The sequence below is a fragment of the Prosopis cineraria genome, unplaced genomic scaffold (assembly GCF_029017545.1).
Source record: "Prosopis cineraria cultivar Desert tree isolate PC_DT_omini unplaced genomic scaffold, ASM2901754v1 PC6, whole genome shotgun sequence".
In the NCBI taxonomy this organism is placed as follows: domain Eukaryota; kingdom Viridiplantae; phylum Streptophyta; class Magnoliopsida; order Fabales; family Fabaceae; genus Prosopis; species Prosopis cineraria.
This window is the reverse complement of record NW_026555337.1, coordinates 12,647,367-12,668,931: the sequence shown is the minus strand read 5'-3', so window position 1 is coordinate 12,668,931 and position 21,565 is coordinate 12,647,367. Positions and strand designations below refer to the sequence as shown.

The 21,565-nt window shown below is 30.5% G+C and overlaps 2 protein-coding genes and 1 pseudogene across 3 annotated transcripts; 2 read left to right on the top strand and 1 right to left on the bottom strand.

Moving 5' to 3' along the window:
• Positions 1–2,989: 2,989 nt before the first annotated feature.
• On the top strand, positions 2,990–5,438 carry LOC129313890 (norbelladine synthase-like; annotated as a pseudogene).
• A 7,310-nt stretch (positions 5,439–12,748) lies between these two features.
• On the top strand, positions 12,749–14,255 carry LOC129312729 (norbelladine synthase-like). The gene is made up of 2 exons (XM_054955411.1): positions 12,749–12,965; positions 13,684–14,255. Exons 1-2 carry the CDS (start codon positions 12,782–12,784, stop codon positions 13,974–13,976), a joined length of 477 nt encoding a protein of 158 aa, XP_054811386.1. The 5' UTR covers positions 12,749–12,781; the 3' UTR covers positions 13,977–14,255.
• A 1,903-nt stretch (positions 14,256–16,158) lies between these two features.
• On the bottom strand, positions 16,159–20,602 carry LOC129313571 (WEB family protein At3g02930, chloroplastic-like). Of its 2 annotated transcripts, none has more exons than XM_054956807.1 (3): positions 20,225–20,602; positions 19,403–19,634; positions 16,159–18,954 (listed from the first exon to the last, which is right to left on the bottom strand). In XM_054956807.1, the coding sequence occupies exons 1-3, from the start codon at positions 20,239–20,241 to the stop codon at positions 16,510–16,512; spliced, it is 2,694 nt and encodes an 897-aa protein (XP_054812782.1). In that variant the 5' UTR covers positions 20,242–20,602; the 3' UTR covers positions 16,159–16,509. The 2 variants fall into 2 exon arrangements, with proteins under 2 accessions (XP_054812782.1, XP_054812783.1); XM_054956808.1 differs by lacking the exon at positions 20,225–20,602 and adding an exon at positions 19,155–19,272 and having other exon boundaries at positions 19,403–19,519.
• Positions 20,603–21,565: the final 963 nt, after the last annotated feature.

Sequence of the window (21,565 nt, the reverse complement as noted above, 5' to 3'; positions counted from 1 at the left end):
TTTTTTCAAGTTGAGCAGGGGCATTTGTCATCCTTAAGGCCTCAACTACACGTAGATCCACTGGCTATCAAGTCTAACTTCTTAAAGAATCTATATATTTTGATTTAGAGGGAGTACTTAGGAGCTTTGTATTTTAATAATTTTTTTGTTAAAATAAATTGGCTTATTTTTAAAAATTATAAAAAAGGAAAAAATACTCCCTGCTTCATTCCTATTTATAGAGCGAAATTAACCAATTTTATTGTTATTAAAAAATGGTAGTTATATCCACAAACTTATTTTTAAAAAAGGGTTATTGTGCAAATTATCCCATGAGCCTTAGGTTTAATAGCATCATAGACTCTAAATTTATTTATGCAAATTATTTCTTTAACTTTTGAAAATTGTGTAGTTTGGTTTCTATTATTAAAAAAAATTAATTTTAATCATTAATTGATTAGAAAAAGATAGAAAATGACCTCAAAAATTACAAAAAATGATCAAAAAAATTTTGGATCTTAATTTTTTCTGTAATTTTTTGTGTAATTGTCTATAGTTCTTGGATCCTTTATTGTAATTTTTTGGTACTTTTTTGTAATTTTTAATGTCCTTTTCTATCATTTTTTAGTCAACTAATAGTCAAATTTAACTTTTATTAATGACAAGAGCTAAATTGTACCATATTTAAAAGTTGAAGAATTAGTTTGCATAATGAACGAGCTTATAGGGTCTATGACATGGCTAGACTTAAAGTTTAAGGAATAATTTACTCATTTATTCTTAAAAAAATACATAATTTTTTAATTTTTTCTCTTATTTGCAATCAATACCATGATAAATTGTTGTGGAAGAAAGTTCTCACAAACAATTTATTGCAATTACCAATAAAAACATCCAATTCTCACCAACATAATTAGACCCTCAATAAAATAATTTAGGGTACAGCTTAAAAAAAATAACTACTCCAACTTGGTCCACTACTCCTTCCTGCCCCTATTACAAGGCAGGTAGAAAAAATCCTTAATAATTAATATTAGTCACTTAAAGAGTTATTAATTAACATTTTCCAATTTTACTCCTGGTAAGTTATTAAAAAGAGAATTAATTCTAATTTAATATTTTTATATGGCTTATCAAATCTTGTGTTTCTCTCTCTTTAATAGGTACAAAGTTAAAACACATTTAAAATTTAAGATTGATTTAATAAGTTAACTACTTTTCTTTAGTTTCAGTGAGGTGGTTGAGAGTGACTTGTATTAAGGGTCAAAGGGAGTATTAACGATGAAGAAGTATAATTAAGACAGGAGGGAGTAGATAGATGGGTTGGTCTCGTGAATACCATGCACAAGGTAGGTGAAAGTTGCGTGGTTCATTTTTTTTTTTAAATAGTTAATGTATCTTTTATTGGATTGAAATGTATGTACATACTATTCTGGTCCTTAATATAAAACAAAATTAATAAATTTTACAATTATCAAGGAATGGTTGTTATATCCTTAAAATTATTATAAAGTATGTAACTTTTTAATATTACCCTTATTTGCTATTGATAATCATAATCATAATAAATTGTATTTGACTAAAGTACATTTTTTGCCCTCTAACTTTATATATGGTGTCAATTTAATCCTTTAATTTTATAAAGTATCTTATTAATTATTTAACCCTCATATCATTAGTTTTAAATGATTAATTTTTGAATCAATTATTATTATTTAAAAAAATAAACTTAATATGTCAACATTTAAAAATATTTTATCAATATTTGAAAGTTTAATGTAAAAATTTATCGAGATAAAACTAATCATGTTAGAATTGAATGACTAAAAAAATACTTTATAAAATTAATGAACTAAATAAAATGTTGTGTAAAATTTAAAGACTAAATATATATTTTAGCCATTTATTCAAAAAATTAAAAAAACAATAAATAAATAAATAAGGAGTAAAATTAAAATAAAATGAATTAATTACTCTAATTTTGTCCTATGTTGAATATTAGAGGGAGTACATATGGATTGATTGGATTCAATGTTCTGATATATTTTTAAATTTTTTGATTCAATGAATTAACCATCCTTCTCTTATTATAGTGAGGTGGTTGAAAGTGCCATGTGTCAATGATGGAAGGGAGTATATTAAATACCAAAAAGTACAATTGAGATAAGAGGGAGGAGATAGACGGATTGGTCTCATAAATAGAGTTATTAATTAGGGTCGAGCCCGTCAGGTCAGTCCTTTTAAGCCTGAAAATAATTAGGACCGGGCCACTGTTTTGAAAGGAAAATGACAATTCAAGCCCTAAGAGTTAGGGTCGGGTCTTATAAAATGAAACCTTGACATACAATCTGGCTTATTAAGGCCAGCCCGTTTAGGCTCTGGCCCTTTAAGGGTCGGCCCTTTAAGCCTGGGCTAACCCTAATTGACAGCTCTACTCATAAATACTGTGTACAATGTAGCTCCACGTGGTTCATATTTTTTAACAATTAATGCTTTTTTTATTGGATTGAAATGCATGTACATGCTACTTTGATATAATACTATGAAGTTAACTAATTTCACATTTATTAAAAAATTGTAGCTATATCTTTAAAATTATTAAAACATATGTAACTTTTTAATCTTACCCTTCCTTGTAATCAATAATCATAATAAATATTCTAAAAATTAAAGCGACAATAAATAAACAAGCTAAGCAATAAAGTCGAAAAAAACATTAATTATTCTAATTTTGTTTTATATTAAGAATTAGATAGGATACGTATAGTGATATGGATTGATTGGATTCCATGTGCTGAAATAATAATCATGTGAAATTTTGTGTGTGGATGTGTTTTGTGTGTGTGTGTGTGTGTGTGTGTGTGTGACATGCGTATAAAAAAATTTCTAAAATCTAATATTTGTCCGCTATATGTATAAACCACACATCTCATCTGGAGCAAGTAAAACACAAAAACATAAGAATTAGCGTTCATAGATATATTTGAAGAATCAGAAATTAAGAAAGAACATGTTTGGGAGTGTAGAGCATGAGCTAGAGATGGGAGTGCCAGCAAAAGAGACGTCGAATCTGTTCAGCACAGTTCGACTTGCGAGATTTCTGGAGAAAGAAATGCCAAATCTGTTTCGAAAGGTGGAGCTTGTTGAAGGTGATGGTGGACTTGGAAGTATCTTCACTAAAACTCTAGTTCCTGGTATTTATTTTATTCTCTCTTTTTTATCTACTCCTCTTCACTATAATAAGACATTATATAGCTTTTATAAGTGCTTTGTTTTTTTTTAGCTATGTCTTTACTTCATCCATTATTCCTTTTGGATAAAATAATGCAGTAGAATTTCAATTATCATTATTAAGACATTTATATAAGATGTTTAATGATGGTATAATTGAAAAGGTGTAACATTTTTTTAAAGAGATTAAAGTTTTACCTAATTCTCTTTTAGAACCGTAAAGTTTAACTGAAAATATGTAACATTTTTTAAAGATATTAAATTTTTACGTAACTTTCTTTTAGAACTGTAAAGTAGTTGTCAATGTTTTATATTGTGATTCAGAGGTAGTATAAGATCAAGAGAAGAATTTTTTTATCCTATTTATAAGATAGAGAAAAAATATTAATCTTGATCCTATTTATAGAATAATTCAATATTTTTTATATTTATCTTTACATTTCTGATGTCCTTATTAAATGGTAGGAAAACTATTAAAAATAATTTGTAGTCTTTATTAGGAGTAGAGGTGAAAATTTATTAAATTATAAGATACTCCTTTCAGTCCTATTTATAAGATACATTTTAAAAGTAAGTTTTGGTATAAAATATAGGACACCTAATTAAATAACTTTTTCCAACTTTACACATTCTTCATTAGCATGAAGGTATTTAACATAGTAGTATTATTACTTAAAGTTAAAAGTAAAATTGAAAGTACATCTTACTTTTTTATGATATATTTTTAAGATCCATAAAATAGTTAAAATTGTCTTATGTTAAGGACCAGGGGAAGTGTATGGTTAATGAGAATTAAGGTGTTCCTTCCTTTCAATGAAATATATTGAAAATAATTTATAAATAGGAATAGAGAAAGTATATTACAAGTGTTTCCCTTTACTTACCATTAAATGTTAAGTTAAATTACATTATTAGTATGTATGTAGGTACTTTCTTTAGTTTTATTTATAAATTACTTTCAATTATCTCATATTAAAATCAAAAAGAGGTTATTAAATTATTATTAATATGTAAAAAATAAAAAATTCAATTTACCATTTTTAAATGCATCATTTTTTAAAAATAATTTCTCTCTCCTATAATTTTTTAAGTATTTTTTGGCTATTGGAAATTGTTAAAGGGTAAAATGGAAAGAAAATAATTAATGAACCACCCTTTTAAATAAATTCACTTATACTTATACTTAATGGGGTGAAGTTGAAAATTTATTAAATTTTAAAATATAATTTATGAGTTTTAGAATTTTCTTTAGTTTCGATAAAAACAAGTTGAGAGTAATAATTATAGGAAAAATGCAAATTTTTACCAATATATTAAAAGGAACCATATTTACACTTCCATTAAGCATATCAAACCGGGTCAAGGCTCATTGGTTGAAGGCCCTTTTTGTTAAAAACAATGGCCTACTCTTTCTTTTTGGGCCTCAACAAACCCAACCCAATATGATGAAAATATTAAATCAAACAGTAATTTATAAATCAAATTATTAATCATCAATAAAGTCATTATACTCCCTCCATTTTAAAATATCTGTCTTTCTTGGGAAAAAATTCTTTCATATTATTTGGTTTTTTAACTTCCAAAACATTATCTAATGATATTTTTTCTATTATGTCCTTAAAAACATTAAAATACTGTCAACATATTAATAGGATATACTCTCTCCGTTTCAAAATATTTATCTTTATAAGGAAAAAAATAAATTAGAGGCAAAATTACAAAATGTTTTTACATATTAATTTCATTTCTCAGTTTGTGTGCAATAACTTTAAACAACAAATATTTTGAAACAAAGGAATATTACTCTAACAAATATAACATTGATGTTTTTGTTGTTATTGTTATTTATTTTGTTTAATTTGACCCAATTTCTCTTCCCCACCAATTTTAATGAAAACAGGTACAATAGAGATAGATTCTTTCAAAGAGAAGGTCACAAAGATGGATAATGAAAATCGAGTAAAAGAAAAGGAGCTAATTGAAGGAGGATATCTGGAACTAGTGTTTACTATGTTTAGGATTCGGTTTGAAGTAAAAGAGAAAGGAGAAATGTCAAGTATCATCAAAACAACACTTAATATGAACTCAAGCAAGAAGCCTCAGCCAATGCCTCTCTCGTTTCCATGGCTATTCAGGAGGCTGCCAATGTTGCTCAACTTGCCAAACTTCATCTCAACAAAAGCCATGAAAATGCAAACCAAGCAATTCAAAGTTATGAAATCATGTAATTTATTTATGGTTATAATTATTTAAGTGATATAGGTGTTAGTGTCTCTTTAAATAAGGTCTCAAGTTTGAGAGATGCATATAAAAAAGATTTGTGCTTTGAATTTATGTGTTATGCCTCAAAAATAAAAACCGGAAAGTTTGTGTCGGCATTTGTGATCATTAAAATTATTGTTTATGTATTTGTTTGAGATTATAGAAACATTATTGCTTATCCACATGTTCTTGGAACTTTGAAGAATTATTGTTCATCATTATTTGAATCAAAAATCAATTTTATTAATCACTTGTACTTCTTAAAAGAATTAATCAGGTGTTAGTATTGTCATTGGATCATTATTGTTAATATTATAGACACCATACCAGTGACCAACAATTCAAGAATAATGTTTAATCATTTTATAAATAATAGATAATGTAAGGCCATATCAAACCACAAAATACCAACAGGGGATATGGATAATTTTTTTTTTTTTTGCTGCTAATTTGTCATAATTTTGTTTTTCCTTAAGGTTCCATACAAAATTAAAATAATACTATGTACAAATGGGACAGGAAAAAAATGTGCCTTATCTCGCATAATCCTCTCTATTATTATTGGGGCAACATCTAAATATAAAATCGATATGATTAGGTAGAGCCGTCGGAAAAAGGGAAAACAATTAATATTTAACAAGAATTTATTTTTTTTCAATAGACTAAAATTCGCAGTTTTCATACATCTTCATGGCATTCATTTGCAATTTTGAACCAAAAATCATAAAATCTTCTCCGTGTGAAATTAGTATTAAATTAATATATTTGATTAAATAAGTTTTGGCCAAAATTAAGAATTAATTGAGAATTGCTTATTGACCGAGTCCAGAATATCTTTTTTATTAAGATATTATAATTAATATGTTTTATTACAAAATAATCATCCTATACCTATCATAACGGATATGATTTAACATGATACAATTTTCAAATTCATCTATCCAACTTGTCAACTCTCTCTTCTCTTTCTTTCTCACATGGTGCATTTGATGTGCCTTATAGAAAAGACTACATTGGGCATGTTTCTATCCTCGATTTAATTCCCAACAGTAACTTTTATTATTTTATATTAAAATTAATAATGGACATTGAGTTACTGGTTAAAGAGGGTGAATGCTTTTAATCCCCAGCATCATTGACTTGAATACATTCTTAGTGTATTAGAAGGGGATGAAAGCTCACAAGTATATCAAATTAAATTTCAAATTCTTATAAGGGAAGAGGTGTCCATATTAAGTACCTGATTGTCTCTTGAATAAGATTGTTTTTAAGAAGAGGATACTGTAAATAATAAAAAAATAATAAAATATTGTTCTAGGTTTTTTCCCTTGAATCTCTTAAACGTGATTGTTTTGTCTTTAAGTTGCAAAACAATCTTTCTCAAGGATTTTCAATCGTCAAAACTAGCGATCCAACAGTGGAGATAAATCCCACAAAACACATGGGGTGTATATGCTTGTACACATGCCTGTAAAACATGAAAACTATCCAAAATCAACTGCAAAAAGTGTTTGCGATTTGGCACTTGATCTTTTTGAATGAGAACTTGTATTCAAAACATGTAAATTATACACGAACAAACAAACATATATATATATATATATATAAACAATAATAAAGTCTGAGCTTAAAGCCTGCATATTTTTGTTGGCCCAGGCCCAAGAATGCCAAAAAGCTTCCGGAAGGGGGAAGGTTAGCTGAGAAAAAACCACACCCATGCACTAGGGGTGTTCAACTTGGACTCATCCCGATTAGTCTGATATACTTTCGATCATATTGAGATGGGTTTTATCCGGCCTGAAAATAATCGGGACGGGATTTTATGAGATGGGACAGGAAAGGGGTTCAGGACGGGATGGGACGAGATGGGACACGGGATTACCATCAGGACGTCCCGTCCCATCTCGACCCAAATATATATATATATATATATATATATATTTTTTTTATTTTAAACATATTAATTATATCAATTATAATTTCAATACTTGCAATTCTTATTTAAAATTAAATTTTTTTATATTGATAATTTTAATGACATTGAGTAAATATGGCAATATCTTTCTTTATAATATATTAATTATATTAGTATAATTTATTTTTATATCTATCTATTTAATAACTTTTATTTATAACGTATTTCTTACTTTATTTTTAGAAGAGTAATTAGTTTAGTACATCTCTACTAAAGTAGAAAAACAATGATTTGATATTGTACTTGACTTGCATGTTGTTGTTACTCTTATAGCCTAAAGATCACTTGTATTTGCTATTATAATGTATAGTTGTGATTAATATAATTTAATAATTAACTTTAAATTGTTGTGATTCATGTACTTATGTTGTTTTGATTTTAAACTTAATAAATTACATGGTTTAAAATTGTAATGAACATTATTATTTAAATCTTTTTTCGATATTATCCAATTTATCAGACAGCGGGACATTTCGATCTTGTCCCAGTCCTATCTCGACTTTTAACAGGACGGGACACGGGATCAAAATTCAATCTTAATCTTCTTTTTGGGACGGGACACAGGACGAGGGTGTCCTGGTCCGGTCCTATCTTCTTCCATGAACACACCTACCATGCACCAATTAAAAAATGGGAGGAAATGAAAGTTTGGATAAAACTACAACAAGTGGCCCTAAGAAAATGGAATATGAGGTTATGGAAAAAACTACCACTTTCCCTCTAAAAGGGGAGAGCAAGACACAACATATGAAACTCTTCAATCCCTTCAACACATGAACCAATATAAATGAAAGACAAAGTACTGACACTACATCAAAATTATATTTGTTCAATTCTTATAGACAAGCATGCATCATGAAAGAGCATCAAGCCCCTACATCTAGCAAAATATACTACTACAAAATATACATTTTACGTTTCTCTATTTATGTCATTTTTTGCAAAAGTGACATAAAAAATATAGGCGGTAATAATTTTATAAATAAGTGTTAAATATGTAAGACTATCCACGTCTCTTTTTTTTAAAAAAGCATTACTACGTCGTTTTTTTTAAAGGGGACATAGATTATAAAAAATAAAATACTTTAAGTTATTAATTTCTAAACATTTTTCATGTCGCTTTTTAAAAAAATTGACATGGATTTTAAAAAATAAAATATTTTAAATTATTAATTTTTAGACATTTTTCATGTCCCTTTTGTTAAAAAAAGGATGTGGTAACTTACCACGTCACTTTTTTTAAAAAGGGACGTGATAACTTATCACGTTATTTTTTTTAAAAAAAAGGAATGTGGATTGTAGAAAATAAGATATTTTTAATTATTAATTTTTGAATATTTTTCATGTCTCTTTTTTTTTAAAAAAAAAAGCAATATGGATTTTAGTGAGCTTTTTTATATCAAATCGAGCTTCTTCCTCGCTCCATCATTTTATATTTTAAAACCTAACTTCTCTCTCTCTTTCCCTTCAACAGCAGCACGTCTCTCCTCTCCCCCCACTGCAGATCTCTCATATCCTCCACAAAACAACTCTCTCTTCTCCTTCCCACTGTATCGAGACCCACAACATTGAGATTTATGGCCGACAAACTGAATAGAGACCTAAGGCTAGCATTCAATGGTGAGCATTGGATAGACAACTCTCTCTTCTCGTCGTCTCCTTCTCTTTCCCCTATTTGACGGATAGCTTCAAGACCCACGGCCGAGTTCCACAGCTTCTCCTCCTCTTTTCCCTAAGCCAGCAATATTTAGTTAGTGCCCCTTTCACCCACAAGCTTTTTTTCTTTGTAGATATTTCTAACCTCTAATTGAGCCTTCTCTATTATCTTTAGTTACTTCATCAATTTTGATATAATTTTATTTTTCTTTTATTTAATTTTGAGATCTGTGAAATCTATAACTAGTTGAAATGATAAAATGAGAATGATAAATATTTAAATTTAAATTATTTTAATACTTATTTCAGGAGAAATCACGTCCCTGTTTACAAAAGAGGGACGTGGTTTCTCTAGAATCCACGTCCCTCATAAAAGTGATGTGAATAAATTAATTTTTTATGTCACTTGGATCTATGTCCCCCATGATAGGGATGTGAAATATCCTAAAAAAGAGATATGAAAAGATTTTTTTTTGTAGTAGTAGTAGTATTAGCATTCGGTAGGATAGCATCATCGTCACCTTAATGTCTTTCTTTTGGTTCTCTATGTTTTCTAGGAATTTGCACCCGAGGAAATTATGGAAAAGGAACTCAGGAACCTACCATTTGATTTGGAAGTTAGATTTAAGACATCATTTGTGGAATGGTTGATTTGGCGTGCCCAACAAGAACACGCCAAACAAAAATTGGCATACATAGTGCGGGACATGTACATGTGCAACAATGACATCACCATGAACCAAATATTTTGAAGATGATGATTTCACTTGATCTTATAACTTAACGAATGATCCTGTGAACTAAGTTCTAGTAATAATAGAGATTCACCCATGGAACGGCATATGGACCAACTCAAATCAGCACACATGCAGAGCCAACGTGTGCTGAAAGAGTTATGGATTTGCATTTATATATAAAGTTAGAAATCTAGACTCCCTAAGAGCTATAGTGATTTGTGAACCAAAACACTTAAGGATCAACACACATGTGGAGCCAAGAAGATGCCACGCACTTGTAAAGGTAGTGTGATCTGGGCACTAGAAGGGTAATGGAATTATAATCCATATGTAGAGTCCTTTACTACGAAGGAGCCAGCTCATCAAATAAAATCACATTTGGAATTACAATCCCAAAGAGTTAGGGTCTATTTGAGAACTTTTAACTTTTAGAAAGTTCTTTCGACACTTTTTAAAAGTTAAAAGTTGTTTAAATATAAAAAATATAATGAAGGTACATTTATGAATGTGTTTTGAAAAAGTTATTGAATGTGAATTTGTGCAACTTAATTTTTCTTAGCTCTTGAAATGTGATCCATTAATTTTTGATATGACAATGCTACCCCTAATTTTTATATAAAAAATTAAAAGTAATTTTTTAATAAATCACATGTATAAATAACCAAACACACACTTATTATGTATAAATGTGGGTTGAGATGGGATTAAATGTGAATTTGCTAACTCTATTTTTTGGTGGATTTAAAATTGCAAATGAGAGTTGAGTTGTATTTACTTTTATAAATGAATATAATACCCTTATTATGTTTTAATTTTTTTCCAGTATTAAACTATATATTATTTATTCTTATTATTTAACATAAAATTTTATGTTATTTTAATATTTTTCACATTTCTAATATATTATATTTGTATAATAAAAAATTTTAATTATCATAAATCAATATCCTTTTTTATCATTACATATTCATAAATATATTTCAAAAGCAGAATTTATCATTAATTCAAACAACATTTAGTTTATCAAATTAATTTTTAAAAAAATATATTCAAATATAAATTTTATTACAACAACTAACTTTTATTAAACTAATTTTTGCCAAATAAGCTTTCAGTAAATGAATTTTTTATAAACTAAAAACTCAACACATACTTAGTTTTCCAAGTTTCACATTGCATACATAAAGAATGCACGGGGGTGGAAACAATTTAAATATCTATACAAACTTAATGTTAGACGAGTTCGATCAAATTTGCATGGGGAGCAATTGTTTAGGCACGAGTATTATGCTTGAATTTATGGAGAATTATTGTTAGTCTTTAAAATAAGTATATAAAATTGTGAATAATTTTATTATTGGAAAATGACAAATGTTGTATGCTAATATTTTGATTAAATATTATTTTTAAGATTAATGAAGCAAGTATTTTAAAAAAAATATTTCAAAGATTATTTAACCAAACGTTAGTATTTCAAAATTTATTAAACTGCTCCAAGTTGTAACTTAACCAAGTAGTTTTTTATTGATTTTGCTTCACAACCAAACTGTACAGATATGTATGTGTAGAATAAAGTTTAAACCGGTTTTCCCATTTTGGTGTTAAGGTATAGCTGAAAGTCGGTATTCATAATTATTGCATGTCGGCTAGCCTTTCTGTTAATTGAATCTAACGTGACATCATAGACACCTTTTCATTTGGCAAGAGCCTCGAATCTATTCATGAATATTTTAATTATAACTATTAAATTTTATTAATATTTAAAAATTATTAAAATATATTTTGTTCAAAAAATTCAAATTAATTCCCATTATCAGAACACCCAATCACGTACGTTATCTTTTTCAAAAATTTGAAATTTAATATATCTTGAATATTATATGATAATCTTTTTGCAGCAGCTTAATTGAGTTGATGGTTTTATTGTGCGACAAGGAACACACCTCTTATTAGATTCAAATCCTTAATTTTTAATGTAACATATTTTGGCAATTATTAGACACCACTCCCTTCGATTCAAAATATAAACAGTTTTTGAAAAAAAAATCACATATTAATAATGTTCTCATTCTCATAAAAAATATATTTTTTTTTATTCCTAGTTGCAATTACCAACTCACTCTATGATGAGTGTGAGATGTATTTACACAAATATTTAAGTTAATAAATATAAGGGGTAAAATAAAAAAATTTTTTTACATATACTAAATTGCTTATATTTTAAATCAAGATTAATTGAGAGGAAATGCTTATATTTTGAATCGAAGGAAGTATGTGATATATATTCCTCATACAATCTCAGGAGAATTTCAAAAAAGACCAAGAATGTGACTTATATTAGTGGGTCTCAAAAAAATTTTGAAACTTCAGTTCAGTCTAAGGATTAAAAGTGAAAATAATTTTGAAGGTAAAAAATCCAAAGTATCTTTGGCTTATTATGTAGAAACACTGATTGTTAATTTTCTTACTTCACTTATTAATTTACTAATATGAGTTGTAAATTATATGAATTGATATACTAATAATTATATAAAATCTAATATTAGTTGTTCAATCATAAGCAGTAATATCAGTTGTTAAATTGATGTTAGTAAATTAATAAATAAAGTTAGCAATTTAACTAATGTTATTGCTTGTCTGACAAACTGATGTAATTTACAAGTGATATTAGTAAATTAGCAAATAAGAAAATTAACAATTAGTAATTCTACAAAATAAGTGGAGGGTACTTTGATCTTTTTACTGTTGAAATTATTTTCATTTTTATTCATCTAAACTGAACTAAAATTTCATATTTTTTGGGACCCACTAGTAATTAATTCCCTTATTTGAAATTCTTCCTACAATCTTTCAATGGGATCCTATATAAACCACTCAAGTCAGGAGCAAATAAAAGAACAGCATATGTATCCGAATCATTGAGAAAAAAAAAATAAAGAACATGTTTGGGAGTGTAGAGCATGAGCTAGAGATGGGAGTGCCAGCAAAAGAGACGTGGGATCTGTTCAGCACAGTTCGACTTGGAAGATTTCTGGAGAAAGAAATGCCAAATCTGTTTCAGAAGGTGGAGCTTGTTGAAGGTGATGGTGGACTTGGAAGTATCTTCCTTAAAACTATAGTTCCTGGTAATTATTTTATTCTTTATTTTTTTTGTCTTTTTTTTCTTTTTTGTCCCCAATGAAAAGAAGAGAGGGAGGGAGGGATCACCCAATATAGGGTTTGAACTCAGAACCAGACACATGAGAGAAGTAGAGTCATCAATATGAGCTAGGTTTTTTGGACTATCTATTTAAACTTTATACTTTTTCATGACCTTATATTTTTTTTAAGGCTGGACTTGAAAATGAGAGATTTTTGTAAAAATTAATTTTTAGATCTAATCCTTATAAATCCATTAAGAACAACTCAGATCGGGCTCATCATTTAGGCACTACATTTTTCTTCTTTTTTCTAGTTAATATGTGATTGAAATTATTGAAAATTATTAGGTTAAAGTTGTTGAAATTATTTTGTTTATTTTAATTTTTGAATTATATAAAAATAACAATTTGTTAAATTGTATATTAGTATAATTAGAAATTTAAATTAAAAAATGAAAAATCCATGGACTTCCGAGCCCAACCAAGCCTTATCAATGGAGGTCAATGTTGAAAACAATACTATGGGCATGTGCCTTACATAATATTACAAAACACCTTATATTTTAAATTAAAAAAATATTCTAAAAAAAGAAGTTTATAAATAGAATAAGAAGGAGCCTAGTGTTGATGTTGTTGTTAATCTTACCATTATTTTAATTAATCTGACCCAATTTCTCTTCCTTTCCAATGTTATTGAAAATAGGTAAACTGGGAACAGGAATAGTTTCTTGCAAAGAGAAGGTGACAAAGATGGACAATGAAAATCGAATAAAAGAAAATGAACTAATTGAAGGAGCATATTTAGAATTAGGATTTACTATATTCAAGATTCGATTTGAAGTGAAAGAGAAAGGAGAAGAGTCAAGCATCATCAAAACAACACTTGAATATGAACTCAAGCAAGAAGCTTCAGCCAATGCCTCTCTCGTTTCCATGGCTATTCAGGAGGCTGCCAATGTTGCTCAACTTGCCAAACTTCATCTCAACCAAAAATGAAAAGCTTGCAAACCAAGCAATCTTAAGTTATGAAAATCATGTAATTTCTATGTGTGGTTGTAACTATTGAGTGATTTGAGTGATAGTTCTCTTTAAATAAGGTCTCAAGTTTGAGAGATGCAAATAAAACACACCCGCATGCAAGCACGCATATTAGTACAATGGTTTTACATTTATGTGTCCTACTTAAGCAGAGAGTTTATGGGTGCATTTAAGATTATTAAAAATTATTGTGTATGCATGTTTTTTAAATTAATAGAAATATTACTGTTTATCAAAGTGTTATTGGAATTTTGGGGAAAAAATATTGTTTATCCTTATTTGACTCAAAATAAATATTCAATATTATAATAAAAAAAATAGGTGTCTCCTTTTATTGCATGAAAAAAATGTGTCTTATGTTGCTTAAGGGAGAATGACAAAGAGGTTAATTAATTTAATTTAAGTCTCAAGTATCAACTTTTAAAAATTTACAAATTTAACTCTCAATTTTATAATTTTATTGTAATAAATTTATAATTTATTTTTAAAATTTTAACATTATTGAAAAATAAATAAATTTATTTTTTCTGTTAAAACTTAAAATATAAGTTACAAATTCTTCATAACAAAGTTATAAAATTAAGCGCCTGAATTTGCAAATTTCTAAAAGTTAATACTCAAAATTTAAATTAAATTAATTAATCATTTGGAAACTTTTACGTCGTTGTCCCTCATACATAATCCTCACCATTATTTGGCAAAACACACACACACACACACACACATATTCACTATTATACGGGCAACATCTAAATACAACAATCAATAGAAAACTTGCACTCACCAACTTTCATACCTCCTCATGCCACTTGCAATTTTGAATGAAAAATTATAAAATCTTCTCCGTATAAAGTTCTCCTCAATTATATTTTTTTTTAATAAAATAAAGTTTACCTAAATTGAATCCTGAAAGTTTATTAAGATTAAGGCATCCTTTTGAACTTAAAAAAAAAAAATGCTTACAAATTTATTTACAAATGGTTTACTAATAAAATTCTTCCATCAACAAAAAATTAGTACTTGAGAGTTATAGGCCTATTACAATTTTAACACAGAACTAGAACCCTACGTAAATCTCAACTATTCAAGCCTCGTTGCCATCCTCATCTGGTTCGGATGCCCTAACTTCTTGATGACAACTATATAATACTCCATTTATAAGCTTTTGATGATTTCACAACTGGACTAGTTAAATGCCACCAACACTACCAACTATGAGGAGGTTTCGCAAAAGAATCAATTCTCCCACACTAATGTTGAGAGTTTGAATATTGCCAATGGACAAAAACCACAATAGAAAAGCAACTCTCTATTTAGATCGACAATGCTTGTATTTGGATTAGCCATTAAACAGGTAACTGGATAGTTTTGCTAAAAGAATGCCAGAATCAACGGATGGTAGACCTATTATTGATTTCAAAAAATTTAAGTGAGTGGGATCTCCAACACTCAATGGGACCAAGACATGCTACTGGACTCAAAAAACACTTACAAATACCCTACCAATAAAAGCTCTCACATTGATAATAAAATTTGAACTCACAAGAGATCAAATCCTTATCAATTAAACCAACCTTTATGTATGCATTATTGACCAATTAAAAAGGTATAATAGATACTGCATCAAACCAGGAGCAGAATAAAAATAAAAAGATAAATCCTTTCCCTCATTCCTGACACAACAGGGCAGAGGGAGATTCAGGTCGGAGCCAGTAGAGAGGGGTGTTTGGACTTTGGGAGATGAAAGAAGAGAGAGATATTAAGTTGCCAAATAGTAAAATATCTACAACATTCATTAGATATGTTGTATTAATATTAATATTGGATATTGAATTATTGGTCAATGAGGGGGTAAATGCTTTCAATCCCCAACTTCACTAGCTTCAGAGTACATTCTTGTTGTCTCTTGATTAGCCCCAGAAGCAAAATAATTGAAGTTCTCCACTAAGCAGATGCCTTTTTGAAAACATGCCAAAGGATAAGCCTACTGTGAAACTTGAACATGGCCTTATTTTCTATTTGGGTGTCGATACTTCGTATAAGTAATATGATCTCAATGTGTGCATTATTTGGAGGGTAATAATAATTCCCACCATACGTCAAGGGGGTTCCAACTTCCAAGTAAACATCAGAAACGAAATATGGAACTTCTATCTAGACATTCATTAGAAATCAGATGAAGTAAAAATACAATCCAACTTGCCACTTCTCTCGTCAAATCTAAATTGGATGGCAAGGGACAAGACCAGAAACGAATTAAGAAAAAATCATCACATACAATTTACTGCCAACATGAAGAACCACATCCAAAAAAAAAAAAAAAGTAACTAAGGAAAAAAGGTCCTACAACCATATTACAAACCTCGTGAACCTTTAAAAGCTATTCCGAGAAGTAAAAATCAGAAGGCAAACAAGTGCAAACAAATTAATATCCAATATACCTGCCTGATAGTTGGCCACAGGCGAAGCCAGAAGTGAGTATTTTGTTTTTCTATTTCTGATTGCTAGCACCCTTTTTCTTCAGCAGGCTTCCAAACTTGCCTAGTAATGGCTTCTTCTTCTTCTTCAGCTGCTGCCCCTTTGATGGTGAGCTTCCACCATTATCAATGGTCTCTGTTGAAGAGGGTCCATTTATCTGATCAAATCCCTCACCACCTTCTATCTTTGAGTCAACTTCTTCTTCAAAGGACTCAGGCTCTGGCTCTCTCTCTGGTGAGAACTCTTTCTTCTCTATCTTACAGCTCTCCCACATTTTAAACTCATCTTCAACTGAATCATCCTTTTCTTTATTCTCATCTTCCTTTGATTTTCCATTCGCATGCTCATGCTTTGGGGATTCAGTTTTTTCAGACTTGTCATTCAAGATAATACTTGATTCCTGCGAGTTTTGCCTTAATCCCTCCCGATTGGCTGAAACATCTACCTTGGATATGTCTTCTCCTGCATGCCCATTCTCCTCAGAGAATTCAACTACTTTAGGAAGCAAATCATAGTCTTTCTCGCTGTCACTAAGATCGCCATTTTCCTCAGTCTTGTTTCTGGCTGTAGCTTCATCAAGCAATTTAGATAGCTCCTCCACCTTCTTAATAGAAGCAGCTTCGCTAGTTCGGAGTTCCCCATTTTCTTGGACAATACTCTGCAACTCATTCTCTTTATCCATTAAACTCTCCTTCAATTTCATGCTCTCAGCCTTTGCTTCCTTAAGAGCTTCCTGCAAGTGAATCACCTCAGCCTCGACCTCCTTCAGGTTTTCCTTCAGCTGAGCTTCTTCCTCCTTTCTGACAGAAGCTTCTTCCTGACTTTCCTTGAGTGATTGAACCAAGTTACCCAATTCTCTTTCCAGAGAAGAGTTATGTCCTTCAGTTTGCTTAATGCAGTTGACTAAATGAACTTCTCTCTGCTCCCACTCAACCTTGGACTCCTCAAAGTCGTCTTTAGATTTTTCAATGTGATGTGTAAGAGCATCAATCTCATGCCTTGCCTCATCAAGCATAGCCTCATATTTTTCATTAGTAGCTTTTAAGACTGCTTTCAAATCTTCAATCTCTGTCTCATCTTTTTCACGATCAGCTTGGCTGGACAACAGCTTTTCTTTAGCTTCTCTGGCTTCTTGAGACAAGTCATGTAACATAGACTCGTACTTTTCATTAGTAGCTTTTAAGACCAACTTCAAATTCTCAATCTGGGTCTCATAGTTTTCATGATCAGCTTGGCTAGTTAACAGCTTTTCTTTGGCTTCCCTGGCTTCAGCAGACACTTCGTGTAATGCAGAAGCTAAGCTTTCCATTGCCTTCTTACTCTTTTCTTCTTCTTCTCTAGAATTCTCCAATTCATTGATAAGTTTGTTCTTCTCTTCTAATAAAGTCTGCACACTAGAAGCAGCAAGCTTTTCGTTATTTAAAGCCTGGGCTTTCTCTTCCTTCACTGTTTCAAGTTCAGCTTCCACAAGCTCAATCTTCCTGGACATTTCAAGACTTTCTTCCTTAGCCATGAGAAGTCGATGCTCTGAATCCTCAAGATCACCTTTTTGCCTGCCAATTGTCATTTCCAACAAACCCACCTTTTCTTTGAGTGTAGCAATTTCAGATTCTGCATCATGTAACAAATCGTTGTTTCCTTCTAACTGCTTCATTACAGATTCCAGCGATTCTGATGCTGATCTCTCCAACTTATTTGCTTCTTCAAGCTTTGCTTCTAACTGCTCGACCCTTTTCTTCCACTCATCAAGCACACTGTGGGCATAAGATTCTGCCAACTTTGCAGCTTCAAGCTCCACATTAAGTTGTTCGATATAAATCTCTTTCTTGGTTAATATTGCCTCATAATCTTTTGCTTTTTCAAGCTCTTGTTTGAGACTTCCTATCTCAGTTTTCAGCTCCAATACAATCTTATTTTCTCCAGCCTCTGTTTCAAGCTTTGAATTTAATAAAGACTTCACCCGAGCTAATTCAGCTGAAAGAGTTTCAGCTTTCTCCACTTGAATCTCAGCAATTTTAGTAGCTTCATCAGCATGACTTAGCGCCTGGTTCTTTGCATCAGTAATCATGGCAAGTTCTTGCTTAATTCGCTGAAGCTCTTGAGTGGTAGAGAGAAGAGCAGCAGCATCTAAAGCATGCTGGTTCCTCACACTTTCAAGCTCTTTCTGCCATTCTTCTTCCTTCTTATTTACAGCTTCAATTCCAGCCTGTTCCAGTTCAACAGCTCGAAATTTCTCAATCTCAGAGTTCTCCTCAGCCCGCTTCTGAGCCATCAATGCCTCCTTGAGTTTTTCATTTGCTTCCTCAGCCACTCTCTGCGCTTCTTTCAATCCATCAATTGCTTTTCCCTTCTCCTTCTCAACTTGAATCAGCTGTTCCTTTGCTTTCTTTAGATCATCCTGAGCTTGAGTCAACTGGGTCTGCAATTCTGAACCCTTAGCAACTCTTGGAAGTGGCTTCTGAAAATCAAGGAATACAACAAATGCATGTTAGAGTACGTACAACTTTTAAAGAAATGCGTGACTGCTGAAAACTCGAACAATGCATATCGCCAGATTGAGATAGTAAAAGGAATCTTGGAAATCTCGGATTACAGGATAAGAAGCCACTTGAATTTCAGAAATCTAAAAAGTTTCCTTTCCGGATAAAATTTATTCACCTGAAGTTTGAAATCCTGCAGGAGAAAAATAGCACAACCGACACTTAAGTGAACTTGTACAGACCAGATGTTTCTTCGTTAGACTTCTTGTATGTCGCAAGAAAGTTGAAAATTTTATCTAAATACAGAAAAGGAAAAACAACAGAAAAACCAACTCCAGCGTAGCTAAATATCTGGTAATGAAGCCAAGAAAAAAAATGAAACAAACACACACACAGACAGTACAATGTACAGTTACTATAACTTACCTCAGGCGCGGTGCCGAGTTTTTGTGATTTGCGCTCGACAGTGACCTTTGAATTCACAGATCGTGGCGATCGTTCAACAGAAGGGCGTGAATTTTGTAAAGGTGATGGGGACTCAGGTTCTGCTTTGGGCACTCCTTTGCTGAGTTTACTAACTCTTGGCGTTGCAGGTGATGTCTTGTTCGGAGTTTGTGTTGCAGGCGACGCCTTGTTGGGAGTTTCAGATAAACTAGATCTAACAAATCCATAATTTTGACACCATATCAATATCAAATTAAATGAAATGTAAGGGACAAGATATATGAACGAAATGCAGAATTTTTATAGTCCAGTCCAATCATGTATACATGGATCTGAACCCAAAAATAGTAACTACGACATTTTCAGAAGCCATACTCATCAAAGAACTAAGATAAAGATGAATTGAGAGCCAGAGATTAACTCTAGGGAAAAAATTAAAAACTGTTGGGGATCACGAAAACCTGAGACAACTAAAATCAGCAAAAATCAAAAACTAGCAAAAATAACACATACTAAGTGAAACCCATTTTCTAAACTTTACTCAGATATCAGACAGAAGACCAAAAACATTGAAATCTAAATCGAAAAGACGGAAAATGATTGGGGGGAAACTTTGCCGGTGTGGAAATTTCGATTAAAACCGCATAATAAGTGCCAAATCCACAGATCAAACCCATTAACTCATTAAGCAACAAGTTTAAAGTAAACCCCACACCTAATTTCCCAGCAAAAAAAGCAACTCAAAAGCACAAATCAGATCTTCGCAGTACACAAGCACCTCCAAAAACACCGAGCACCATTTACCTAGATTTCGTCGACATGGCGGAAGCGGTGATAGGGTTGAAGGTTTCCAAGCAACAGAAGAAGCGAAAAGGAGAGCGATACAGTCTGAGGAAGAGTCAGTCAGCGGATTGAGAAAATGCTAACGTACCGACTTAGGAAGAAGACGACTAGAGAGAGAAAGAAACTGAAGGAATATGCAGATCAGAGTAGTAAGTTACAGAGAAATAATTGAAAAGAGAAAGAATAAGAAGAACATGGAGATTGACGAAGCAGACGAATTTACAGAAAACCAAATAATTTGAGTTGGTTTTCCTGTCTCCAGAGTGGCCACACAAGGACTCTTTGTTCACTCTCTCTAAAAGATTCACCTTTCTCTCTCCCTCAGTTCCTCTTAACCATTTTTTCCACTCTCACTCTACCACTTCAATTTGTGTATGATATCAGAGAGTGAAATGACAAAATTACCCCTGTCTGTGTAAGAACCGAGCAGATAGTTGCGACTCTCTCGATCCTTTGCCAGGCTGCCCTTCTTTTCAGGAAAGTTAGAAATGAGATTCATGCCATGGGACTAAAATTATAAACTTAAATTTCACAAATTTCATCTTAAAATATTGTAAAATTATAATTACAATATGTTAAAAATATTTATATATAACATTTGTATATCTATTTATATGCTAATAATATATGTATGTATGTATAGATAGATAAAGGCATGTGGGACTTCATTTAATTCGCACGCCTCCCATCTAGTTTATCATATTCATGAATAACGTTATTTATATTTTAAATGTTGTCTATTATATATAAAGAAAATGGTAAATAAAAATAGTACCATGGGTAGTTATTTTAAGATTCCGACTTATCTGTCATAATTTATTGAAAAATTATGTTTATAATCCTCTATGAAATAATAAAAAAATATAGTTGTTAAAATTTAAATTAATGTTGTTCATAACAAAAGTAAAATTATTAACATAGAAAATGTAGTTGTTATTATATGTCTAAATTAAAATTATGACTAACTTTATTGTTAATAATTAAACTGAAATTGTTAATTATCAAGCTAAAGTTGTTAATATAAAAAACGTGCATATAATATTATATAACTAAACTAACAACTACACTTCATATACTAACAATTTTACTTTTAGTATTAATAACTCTAGTTTATTTATTAAAACCTTTGCTTTTTATTGTTTTACTTAGGGCTAGAAAAAATTTGTCAGACAAAGTCCTAGAGACTACAAAATAATTACTACATTTTATGGTACTTATTTGCTTGTGGGATTTATTTGTTATTCTCCCTATATATATATATATATATATATATCTTAAGATATTAGTAAACAATTTCTTTAG